At 38.2% G+C, this 12462-nt stretch overlaps 2 protein-coding genes across 7 annotated transcripts in view; both read right to left on the bottom strand.

Annotated features, from left to right (window-relative positions):
- Positions 1–1333: 1333 nt before the first annotated feature.
- On the bottom strand, positions 1334–5757 carry dap1b (death associated protein 1b). Its single transcript, XM_051905245.1, has 4 exons — positions 5558–5757; positions 3988–4075; positions 3455–3518; positions 1334–1842 (listed from the first exon to the last, which is right to left on the bottom strand). The coding sequence occupies exons 1-4, from the start codon at positions 5616–5618 to the stop codon at positions 1726–1728; spliced, it is 330 nt and encodes a 109-aa protein (XP_051761205.1). The 5' UTR covers positions 5619–5757; the 3' UTR covers positions 1334–1725.
- A 2222-nt stretch (positions 5758–7979) lies between these two features.
- LOC127518493 (proteinase-activated receptor 1-like) overlaps positions 7980–12462 on the bottom strand; it is a 15226-nt gene continuing 10743 nt past the window's right edge. For 4 of the 6 annotated variants that reach the window (XM_051905242.1, XM_051905241.1, XM_051905243.1 and 1 more), the window contains 2 exons: positions 12121–12243; positions 7980–9749 (listed from right to left, as the gene is read on the bottom strand). In XM_051905242.1, coding sequence (XP_051761202.1) covers positions 8692–9732 — 1041 coding nt within the window. In that variant the 5' untranslated portion in view covers positions 9733–9749; positions 12121–12243 and the 3' untranslated portion in view covers positions 7980–8691. Of the gene's footprint in view, positions 12244–12462 lie in introns of all 6 variants that reach the window. The other 2 variants (XM_051905240.1, XM_051905239.1) reach the window with 1 other exon arrangement.

Below are 12462 nucleotides of genomic sequence, written 5' to 3'. Positions count from 1 at the left end.
TCAAGAATCTAATAAGAAAAATTATACATCAAAGGTTTTTTTTTTTAGATTATGAACATAAATCCAGTCAAGCATGTCTAAACTTTGATGGATAGTTTCTGATCCTCCTTCTCTGTCTCTGTCCTTCAAGTTTGAGACTCAGACCCAGTCTCATTTTTGGCATTTGGCCCGATCACACACTCAATAGGGGCTCTTTTGTGCTGTCTGCATTAGACGCCTAAATATACAACGCACTTCCTCCAACCCCCATCAGACTGACAGCTCAAAGCCGCCACACGCAGCGCTTCTTCACAGAGAGCATCATGTCATGACCGGAGCGTTTGGCTCCTTCCCTGAGAAACATCACATCAGACCAAGCCGTAAACGATCACGTTTTATGAGAAACATCAGCGAGGAAGATTAAAGCACATCAAGGGGAGGAAAGTCATTCCTAATATACAGTACTTTTAACATTTATATACAAAACTTACAGCTAAGAAATCATTAGTTTTATGAAGTAAACATTGGGGTGAATTTTAATTCATCTCTTCCCTGCATTTGAAATATTACTTTTCATCCTGTAAGTGTCTTGTACAGTATATGATATATTAAACTTAAAAGCATAGCTGATAATCAAAGTTAACATCAATTTCTCAAAGATAAATAACTATAGCTCCTTACGAAGTGTTTATTTTCTTGTCATTGTGTAAATAAGTTATAATTAAGCATCTGAGTATGACCAAACCATATTTCTCTGATAAACCCTTTTATAGAAACATTTCATTATAAATTCTTTAACTTAATACTAATAGTACATGTTTGTGTTAAAGTGCAAGTACTGCACAACAAGAATGACGAAAGTTTAAACTAATTGAAGGTAATTTCACAGGCTTGTAAGAGTAATTGCAAAAGTTATGTCTATGTAAGGGATTCTACCGCCACCTAACGGTCATGAAAGGAAACTACAACCACTTTTCATTTGCTGGAAAAGTTCATTTTACTGGTATGAAAGTCTCATTTTGTGAAAGCCTCATTTTCTCCACGCTCGGTCTGACTCGGCTGTGTCGCACAGAAACTGGAGTCTCTGGGAAATCATGACCCAACTGCAGCAGACAAACATTAATGTTAAATATGACATTTCTGAAATTAAGGAAATTTACTTAAATATAGTGACTAACCAAATGACTAAAACAACCAACATACTCCAGCTTCTATGGCTAATTTCATGGTCAAATCCAAGTAAAAAGTAAAAAAAAAAAAAAAAAAAAAAGTTACTAAAAACTGTGTAAATTAAACTAAAAAGTGAACTGATTCTACCGCCACCTAATGGTCATGAAGAGAAACCACAACCACCTTTTATTTGCTGGAAAAGTGAACTTTACTGGTATGAAAGTCTCATTTTGTGAAAGAATAGAGAAAAAAAAAAAAAAAAAATTCTTTTGATGATTATCAAAAATAGTTTCCAAAAACTCCATGCATATTAATGCTACACTTCAGTAAAGCAGTAACCTAACTCTTTCCAACAGCACAGCTTTAATTCACACTGGGTTAATGAATATTCCACACAGCACAAGCACAAAACTGCAAAAGCTACAAAGATTGCAACAAATAAGCTGAACAGAAGTCACATTACAGGAACTTTGTTTCAAGGCTACTAAGTCAAGTCCATGATGCACCACATTCACCTACAAACGCACTTCCTGCATGTCATGTCTTCAGAAGCTCAGCAGCGGAGGCCATCTCGGCTCAAAACTTGCGCGGCTGTTGAATGCAGGAGATGCGTGGGACATGCGGTTTCTCTGCGCTCGGTCTGACTCGGCTGTGTCGCACAGAAACTGGAGTCTCGGGGAAATCATGACCCAACTGCAGCAGACAAATGTTAATGTTAAATATGATATTTCATTTCTGAAATTAATTTTTACTTTAATATAGTGACTAACCAAATGACTAAAACAACCTGAAGATATTCCAGCTTCTATGGCTAATTTCACGGTAAAAGCTACTAAAAACAATGTGTAAATAAACTAAAATAATAAAAAATAAAATATTAAATAAACAAATGAATAACAGTAAATAGAAAGAGATAAAGAAATGGAAATACTAAATCATACTATTATCATTTATATGTTGTTGGTATGGTATTTATTTTGTAATATATTTATCTATTTATTTGATTTTATTTAATATTTCATTTAATTTTATAAAACCAAATAGATAAATATTACATACACAAAAATAAATACCATAGTAACATCATCTATATCTCTCATACATATATATATATATATATATATATATATATATATATATATATAAAAAAAAAAGAAATACTAAAAAGTAATAACTTAATAAATAAAATATAAATTACATAAACTTAGATAAACATTAAAATATAAATATTACATAAATTGAAAAAAAAAAAAAAAAAAAAAAAAAAACACAAAATAATAAAATTAAACAAATTGGAAATAGAAAAAAAAAAAAAAAAAATTATATATATATATATATATATATATATATATAAAATATATACAAATAATAAATAAAAATTAGAAAAAGATATCGTAATATAAATACAAAAGACACAAAAAGAAAAAGATTTGACAAACTTGGTCACTTGGTAGCTGCCATTTTAGTAACCAAACTAGTTGACAACCACTGGTTTAGAAGTTTGGACACTTGCAGGGGATCAAGACATTCACAGATCACTGAAGTGGGTTGATGAGTTCAGAAAGTGAATCCTATTTGGACTAAACTCAACTGAAGTTTAATTAATGACCCATGTGCTAGCTTCCACTCTCACTCCAATTAAAAACTGCGGAAGCGAAAAATATTACTGAATACAGCAGCGTCTGTGAAGAGCTTGCAAACTACAGCCACAGAAACCGCATCCATGTTTGGGTATGATGTCTACTACAATTAGGGTTGCAAAGGGGCAGAAAATTTCTGATACATTTCCGGAAACTTTCCATGGGAAGTTAAGCCAAGGAATTTTGGAAATATTCCAAGTTGGAAACTTAACGGGAATTTATGGTAATTAAAGGGAACATAATAACAAAACATACAAACATAAATAAGATTTTGTTTGGTCAATAGCAGACGTGCAGATTCAGGGGTGTGGCCTCAACAGCCCTGCAGTAAGTGGTTTTCTGTGTGCATGTGATCGAGGAATGTGCAGGGTAGAAATTCAACTCAATTTGCATTAAATCTGGTTGTTTTAACCAAGATTATTCTGCAAGATGGGTTTTTTCCTTCAACTACATCTAAGTTCTCAGTTAAGTTTCTGCAAATGTCCAGTTTATTCCCATTAATTTCCATGGAAACTTTCCAATTCCCAGAATTTTGCATTTTTAAACCTTAAAAACTCTGTGCTGTCTAAGGCTTTCTAAAGCAGCATCCAAACAGCAGTGCACTATGGGACTGGAGGAGGATACATGCAACGCTAGTAATATCTTATAACTAGGGTGCAACAAACCTTCTCAAGCGGACCAGCCAGGAGAAGACTCAGATGCTGCATTCTGGACGGGGTCGGCAGGGACCTGGAGAACAAACCAGCACACCGAGATTAGTGTAAAATACTGCATTCAATTTAAACAGATAATACTGAATGTGTCATGCTGAATGAAACTGCACGGGTCTTTGATTTCATGCAAAGCGCTGAAACATTTTTAGCAACAAGTTTCTGCTTCATCACTTTTTAGACGCCTGCAGTGAGACTAAAATGATCTTTTTTCCATGCACACATTTTTGATGAACCACTTTCAATGTTTTGTTGCGGACCAGAATGCAACAACAAAAATTTTTTAAAAAAGCCACCGCGATATGAACGTTACTGCCAGCGGGTTTAGCAAACCACTGCGCATTCCATCATAGTCCGAAGCAGCATATTTTCTATGAAACGTGTTCATTAAATGTTGAGCAAACGGCCAAAGAGATTGAACGAGAAGGAACAGCTGAATTTAATTTCAACTCATCTGAGACACAAAGAGCTCAGCATCTATACTGTACCTGGATTTGTCCAATTTCTTGCCTTCTTTCTCCACATTGGCGTTATCATCAGCGCTCTTCTTCACGACTCTTTTGCCTCCTGCTTTCACTGAAGAAAGTGCACAATTCCAGAGTTTCAAAAGTCATGAAATTAGGGATGCACAATATATCGGCAGATACATGTTCATTTTTAATGTTATCGTTTTCGGCCCGATAAGACAATTTGGCCGATAAATAAATAATGGATTATTTCCTTCAGCTGAAACACTTCAGATGCGCATAGTCCACCATGTCCACATTTCTTGAAATATGATTAAAATCACTTCAAAAAGGAAAATACAGTTAAGTAATATTATAATGAGAACATTATAATCATGTGTTTGGGGCATTGCTTTTAATGGATTAGACTTTTGTAATCAAATTATATACAAATTTGGATTTAGCTTCATCGGTCAATATATCGGTAATCGGCTTTCAAATATGAAGAATTATCGGTTATCAATATCGGCCAAATTCTTATATCGGTTCATTAAATTATGTTACACAACTGTGAACGTGTTAAGAAATGTTATAGCTTTTGTTCACTTTCACGTGTTTTAAAACTATTGCCATATCAAATCACTTCTTTAAAGAAAACAGGGGATAATGTGACACTTCGTTCTAGCTGACGTAGGAATAAGATAAACCCCACAAATCTGCACTCCTAATTCATTCCTATAGGACACCGAGTCACTTTTCCCAGTCTCACAAATCAATTCCAGCTCATGAGAGTCCTGTAGACGTCCACTACCATCATCTCAGTCCGTTGGGCCTGTTGTTCTGAATATTTGGCAGGTCTATAGAGGCCCCGAGGGTGAGCGTGCAAATATTTGCTTAATAAAACGGGCCGCCCGCTCAAATCAGTCTAGTAAAGTCAGTGAAAGCAGCAGTGTAATAAGGGAGTGTTCAATGTTTGCAGTTTTAAACAGCCCAGAACTGGTCATGTGACAAAAAAAAGGCATGTGTTTTCCTAGCAGGTTGTTTGTTACACATTCAGGGTTTGATGACAGACTTAAACCACCACCTTTGACCTTTAAAGACTGTCCTGCTTGTATGTCAATAGATTTATGGTTGCATAAGTACAATTCACTCTCTCAAAACACATTCTGAATAAAGATAAAAGTATTTTTTCGCATTAAGCAAGAGCAACTGCAAAACTCCCTAATCATCTTAACTAAATGTGCAAATTCAGAACCCTGTCTAGATAGGCAGCTAGTTTGAGACACAATGAAGGTTTGCACTGCACTAATCGTTTTAAATCACTCAGAAACTACAAAGCGAAAGCCTTCTGAACTCACATCCTGTGACACCTAGTAAGAAAACAAGAGCTGTTGTTTGTTCTCCTCTCACTGCCTTGAACTACTACACCCGCAAAAGCGGGCCTACATTCACAAACATAGCATACAATTCAATATTCAACATTTAAATCACATCGTATTTATGCAAACTTGAGGCGTGCTACAATAAAAAGCTACGTAAACAAAACTAGAAATCATAATAAAAAAAGATTCTAAAACACTAAAAGTTTCATATGTTAACTAAACGTGCAAACCTGCAGGAGGATGACCAGCTTTCAGCGAGTCTCTCGCTCCAGTTTTAGAAAGTTGCACCATTGTTAGTTTTCTTCACAACTGCGACACAAACACTCTGTCAGTCACACCGCCCGCTCGCGCGCTTTAATACTCGTGAACCTCACTGACGTCACGGAGGAGGACGCGCGTGCGTGAGCAATCTCACCACAACACAAATGTGAATGTAAAAACATTTGTCGACCTTATTCAGAGCAACGACATGACAGGTATGAAAGCGAGGCGACGAGGCATCCGCTGTAAAAAGCTGCATAAAGATCACTTATAATTTTGCACAGTTCATATTTTCTTTTTTTTTTTTTTTTTTGTCTACTGAAATTCTGGGAAATGTATTTTTGCAGAGTTTTCGTCAGCAGAACACTTCAAAAACACATTAATTAACAGTACAACCCACTGAGGAGGAGATCTATCCCTCACAGCATCGTTGTAATTTCCGTTAAAAATCAAAATGGCGCTGCTGTGAATAAGGTCTTAAAACTGAACGCGTCACAGTTGAGAAATTGTGTTTAATTTATCCACATAAGAATCGAAGTAACTTTCTAAATGGTCCTTGTAACTACTAGATCAGTGTGTAAGCGTGCTCATATGTGGGCGTTTTTTAACCGCATACTAGCATACTGCCTACTATATACTAGTTTGCTTACTATTTCTGCCAGGTGTAAAAAAAAAAAAAAGTACACTTCTATAATGTACTTAAAATACTATTTTCACGCACTAATTTTGTACTAAAGAAGAATTTTTAGTATATTAAGAACATCTAAGTGTACTCAACTGTGCTATTTTGAGACACCATGAAATATGAACTAAAATGTGCTTTTAATATACTATCTCTGTATTTAAAAAATATATTTAGTTACCACTTGTAGTACACTATATATGGGTTCAAATGTACTATAAGTGGTATCTAAATACATTTTTTTTAAATACAGAGATAGTATATTAAAAGCACATTTTAGTTCATATTTCATGGTGTCTTAAAATAGCACAGTTGAGTACACTTAGATGTTCTTAAGATTATCTTAATCTTATCTTAAAATTAGTGTGTGAAAATAGAGCACTTTAAGTACATTATAGAACTTTACTTTTTTTTCACCTGGGGAAACATGGTAAACGTAGTATGAGTATGTATTTATGCCATTGGATCCCAACCCTGATCCTGGAGCACCACCAACACTGCATGTTTTTGATGCGTCACAAATCACATACTCCCATACTATTTACACTCTAAAAAATGCTGGGTTAAAAACAACTCCCAAGTTGGGTTGAAAATGGACAATGCCAGCGGTTGGCTTAAATGTTTGCCCAATGTGCTGGGCAGTTTTTTGTATTGTTTAAAAATTACTATATGGCTGGCTTAAAATTAACCCAAAACAGGTTGGAAATGAAATATCAGACATATAATTACTAGAGGCAACAATAATAATCAAAAGGTGAACATTTATTGATTTAATAAAGCAATTTAATAAATGTTTATTGTTTAGTTATTATTCATTAAACTTATTAAAGGGTTAGTTCAACCAAAAATGAAAATAATATCATTTATTACTCGCCCTCATGTCGTTCCACACTCGTAAGACCTTCGTTAATCTTCGGAACACAAATTAAGATATTTTTGATTAAATCCGATGGCTCAGTGAGGCCTGCATAGCCAGCAATGACATTTCCTCTCTCAAGATCCATTAATGTACTAAAAACATATTTAAATCAGTTCATGTGAGTACAGTGGTTTAATATTAATATTATAAAGCGACGAGAATATTTTCGGAGCGTTATGAATCTTTTGTGTCGAATCATGATTCGGATCGCGTGTCAAACCGCCAAACTGCTGAAATCACGTGACTTTGGCGCTCCGAACCGCTGATTTGACACAAAAGATTCATAACGCTCCGAAGCTTCCTGAAGCAGTGTTTTGAAATCGGCCATCACTATATAAGTCGTTATTTTGTTTTTTGGCGCACCAAAAATATTCTCGTCGCTTTATAATATTAATACTGAACCACTGTACTCACATGAACTGACTTAAATATGTTTTTAGTACATTAATGGATCTTGAGAGAGAAAATGTCATTGCTGGCTATGCAGGCCTCACTGAGCCAAAGGATTTCAACAAAAATATCTTAATTTGCGTTCTGAAGATTAACGAAGGTCTTACGGGTGTGGAACAGCATGAGGGTGAGTAATAAATGACATTATTTTCATTTTTGGGTGAACTAACCCTTTAATAAATGTTCATTTATTAAACATATTAATAAATTTCCATCATACATGGGTTTATTTTAAGCAAGCAATACAGTAATTTTTAAACAATAGTTGAGTTAAATAAAACTACCCAGCACATTGGGCAAACATTTAACCCAACCACTGGGTTTGTCCATTTTCAACCCAACTTGGGTTGTTTTTAACTCAGCATTTTGTAGAGTGTAGTAGGTGAAAAACAGTAGTCTATGTGATAAAAGAAGTATAGTATGTCCAAATTCACAGTAGCCTACTTATAAAAGAGTACACAAAAGTACCCGGGAAATGAAGTATTCCATTACTTATTACTCATTACTTTCTAAATCCCATATCAAACTTGAACAGTTGAAAGCCAGAGTCGTGTGACCTTACCTGGGACACGCCTTCCAGAACAGTGTAAAAGTATATGCTTTAGGTTATTTACGTTGTGTAATTAACAATGTGAGCTAGACGATTGCTTAATCACAGCCTCTGTGCAATTGCAGAACCAAAATATGTAAAAGCAATGATCAAATAGGCTATTACAGGTTTTATTTATATTATTATTATTATTTTATTTATTAATATAGATTGATATGGGTGACATATATGAATAATATGCAGATAATATATTATACATTATAAACACTGCTCCAAAACCATTACTGACATAACACGGTATAGTTGTCAATATACTTCATGATATAGTAGTAAAATGTGTGCAACAGTGCAAACAGAAAAATTGAACACCAACACTTCATTCCATGTCTGTTAATACTGGCAGATAAATACAGCGTAGTGAACTTGTCAAGCAACAATATGGCAGTTGTTATTTTAAGAGAGATCCACTTTTTTTGTATTGTGCAGCTGCAGTGAGGGCATTTCATTTGTTTGGCGTTTTCGCTCTTTTTGCCTTTCTGCACCAAAACACAGATCTGATTTGCTGTCTGCACTGAGACGAGCCGTAGTAGTACAGAAGTGGGTCCAGAAACACACTTGCGCTCCCCAAACACACAGCCAACAGGTAAGCAACATATGATGAATCTGCTTCCTCGCGGTTTCCTCCAGTAGCTAAATGAACACAGTGGTACAACAGGATGCCACTGGTTGGAGCAAAACACACCACAAACTCAATCAGCACGGCAGTAGCCATAATCACAGCTTTCCTTCGGATGCCTGAAGGTGATGACGATGTTTCTAAGTGTTCAGACTTTGCACTGAGTACATATATGATAGTAAAGTAGCTCACTAAGGTGACAACCAGTGGCAAGAAGTAGTAGAGGCAGGAGAGGATGGAGAACAGGTGCACATAATACAGCACTGTAGGGTCGTAGTGGCGCAGTGCGTCATGACAAGTGATGCCCACATCCTCAACGTTGTTTGTTTGTCTCATTGAGAGAAGTGGCACCGTACCAGCGAGCGCCAGCAGCCAGACCAGCACACATACGCACATGGCTTTCCTTGCGCTCCTCCAGGTTAAAGAGGTGATGGGAAGCACCACAGCCAGCAGTCTGTCCACCCTAATGCACATCATCAGCAGTATGGAGCAGTACATGTAGCAGTAGTAAGCTGCACTGAGCACACGACACGCCACCTCACCGAACACCCAATCTGAAGCGTTCAGCTGGTAGTGGATCTTCAGAGGCAGCAGCAGGGTGAAGAACAGGTCCACACACGCCAGGTGAGACATGTAGATCACGGCTGGTTTCTTCACTTTAATCCTACAGGTGAACGTCACCAGTGCCAAAGCGTTCAGGGGCAAACTAATGAGGATGACGAAGATGTAGAATGAGGGCATGATGTGTGTGACCATCAAGCCTTTGAGAAAGACAGCAGACTTGAATGAGATGTGCAGTGTCCGTGGAATTACTGGTGTAATGCTGCGGTCATATGATTCTTCATATGGGATGAAATTCTCTTCCATGATTTGAATAGAAGGTTCTGTTTGACAGCAGTCAGTATTTGTAACAAGCACAAAACACAATGAGTGAAGGTCATATACTGCTAAAACATACAACTTAAGCAACTTAAGAAGTAAGCATGAGATCCACCCCTAAACATTACCATCACTGGGGTGTAAGCGGATCGTACAAAAACTTTACGAATGAAATTGTACGAATTTATACGAATAAGCCACCAATTCTGCAAAACATAATAGTTACAAATTGTCATGAGATTGTGTTGCATGTTACTCTTATGCGTTGTTGAAGAGTTAGGGTGGTTAATGCTGGTTCTTTAGTAAGATGAAGCACCCAGAAAAACAAGAGCACCCTCGGTTGATACTGTAATAATATATTGTCGAAACTTTGCGAGGTCGCGATGAACTGACAAAGCGACAGCATTTTACTGATTGTAAAGGAAGCGGTCTTGGCTCGCTTTTGAGGCTACACCCAATATACCCGACTGAATAAAACTATTGTTCCCTTCCGATACGGTTCACTCGCCTTGCGTCAGTTTCTGATGCTTATGGGGAAAACTCAGAATACTGAAGCCTGATTGGTTCACGTCTGTGCATTTGCACTCACAAATGGCTTTTCAGCCAATCGAAACAGGTGGGCCGACTGCCTATTTAAGTCACATTGAAAGCCATTTTGGTCAGAATTTTTCTCTTTTAAGAGCGAAGATCATCTTGCTGACTCTGAAGACAAGAAAGAAGCCTTCTGCTTACCGTAGAACAAGCCTCAAGTAGCAGATTAACAGCGCTTTGACAGCTGCAGCTGAATCAGTGCTTCTCCCCTATGGCCATCTGGCGACTACTCAAAGAGCAAATCTCACGTCTAAAAGAGCAAATTCAAGTGGCATTCTCCATGCCATGGACGAGAGTGGTCCTGACCTGGCGGCGTTCAAGTCTACAGCCCAAGTGACTGGTTGTGCCATGGCTAATTTGGTGGTCCTCAAGTGCCACCTTTGGTTAAACTTAACAGGAGATCAAGGACGATGACAAAACAGCCTTCCTTGATTCCCCTGTCTCTCCCTCAGGCTTGTTTGGTTCTGTAGTGAATGGCTTTGCTGAGTGTTTCACAGCAGCCCAGAAGACATCCAAGCGTTGTGGCACTTCGTGCCGAAGCGGACGAGTTCCTCTGCTGCTTTGAGTCATCTTTAGTCGTTGTCGACTCAGCAGCACGCCAAGCTGGCTCCCGGCACTTATTCAGCCCCAGCAAAAGGCAGAACCCGAGGTGAAGCAGTGCTTCCATCCAGCTAAGCGCTACCTATTTCCCAAGTGCCAGGGACCCCGCCTTGACCAAGATTCGCGTTTGAAGGGGTTGCTTACCAATATACTACCTTTCAGACTGTCCCTAGCTCCACGCACCTTCACTAAATGCGTGGATGTGGCCCTGTCCCCCCTTGAGACGGGTGGGAGTATGCATCCTGAATTACTTTGTGCACAGATTTCTGCTCCTCAGCAACTTGGAAAGTCTGGGGTTCAGGATCAATCTAAGCAAAAGCTCACTGTCGCCTGGCCAACCCAAATTGTGGAGCCTCCATCTGTGGCCTCTCGATGGGAGCCTTCACCTCTTTCCTGGGAGGCCATGAACACAGTCTTCAACCAGGCGCATTTACGGCCAAAATGATCTTTTTTTTTTCTGGCTGGTGCTCACCTCAGAATGTAGACCCCCTGTCTTGTGAAATCACTTCTATTGTCTCATTTCTACAGGAGCTGTTGGACGGCGGATGGACCCCGTTCACGTTCAAGGTACACACGGCAGCTATTGGGAAGCTGATGGGAAGCATGACCTTGTGGTCAGGTTTCTCAGAGGGACCAGGAGGCTAAACCTTCCTCGCCCCAACACAGTTCTTTCCTGGGACCTGTCTATTGTCCTGAGAGCACTTTGCATCATGATGGTCCCAGTCTTGAGCCTGTCTTATCAAACATATTTTAGGTCCCTATCTCTGGTAGCCTGCCTTGGGGTCCTTGTCATCAAGTTCCCCCAAGCTACGGCCTTGCAGGACGGCTTCCGTAGCAAGGCGCTACTGAATTGCGTTTCCCATAAGTGTCAGAAACTGACACAATGTTCGTTCCCGTTATCTCAGGGAACCAAGGATACATCAGTAACCAGGAAAGTTTTTCATGCTGCTAAGAGGACCAACGGCCAATTGCATGCTGCAAAGTTTCACAAGTGACATCTACATATAAATGCTGGATTCACTCTGCACAGGACAGAAATATGACATGTTAAAATAATAATACATTAAAGCAATGTAAAGGCAGACTGATAGATTAAAAGAAAAATATTCATAGCAAAATATTTTTGAAATTCAATTCCAATTATTGGTAAAGGTGATGACATGTAAATAATCTTAAATGTCTCACTGTAAACTAATATGGTGGTGTCTCTGCGGCTGCATCTGCACCATTCTGGACTACCCGTAGCATTTGCATAAGCATGCTTGTTGGTTTGATTCAAGAGCCGGGCCAGTGGATCATAGTCAGAATCTGTAATCAATACAAAAGACCATTAGTGAAAGCTCTCATAATACCACCAGAGAATAATCAGAAGAACCTGGGCACAATTAAGAAAAGGCTTTCTTTGCTTTTTATCCGAAGCAAATTATAGTAGGCCTACTGATACAAAGGCTGCATCCTTCAAAGAACTCTGACTTCAAAGGCCATGCCTTCGAAGGCCACGAAGGTCAGTCCGAGCATTGTTAAATG

This window comes from Ctenopharyngodon idella, chromosome 9 (assembly GCF_019924925.1).
Source record: "Ctenopharyngodon idella isolate HZGC_01 chromosome 9, HZGC01, whole genome shotgun sequence".
Taxonomy (NCBI): domain Eukaryota; kingdom Metazoa; phylum Chordata; class Actinopteri; order Cypriniformes; family Xenocyprididae; genus Ctenopharyngodon; species Ctenopharyngodon idella.
The sequence above is the reverse complement of the archived record's forward strand: the minus strand, read 5'-3'. Positions and strand labels throughout refer to the sequence as shown.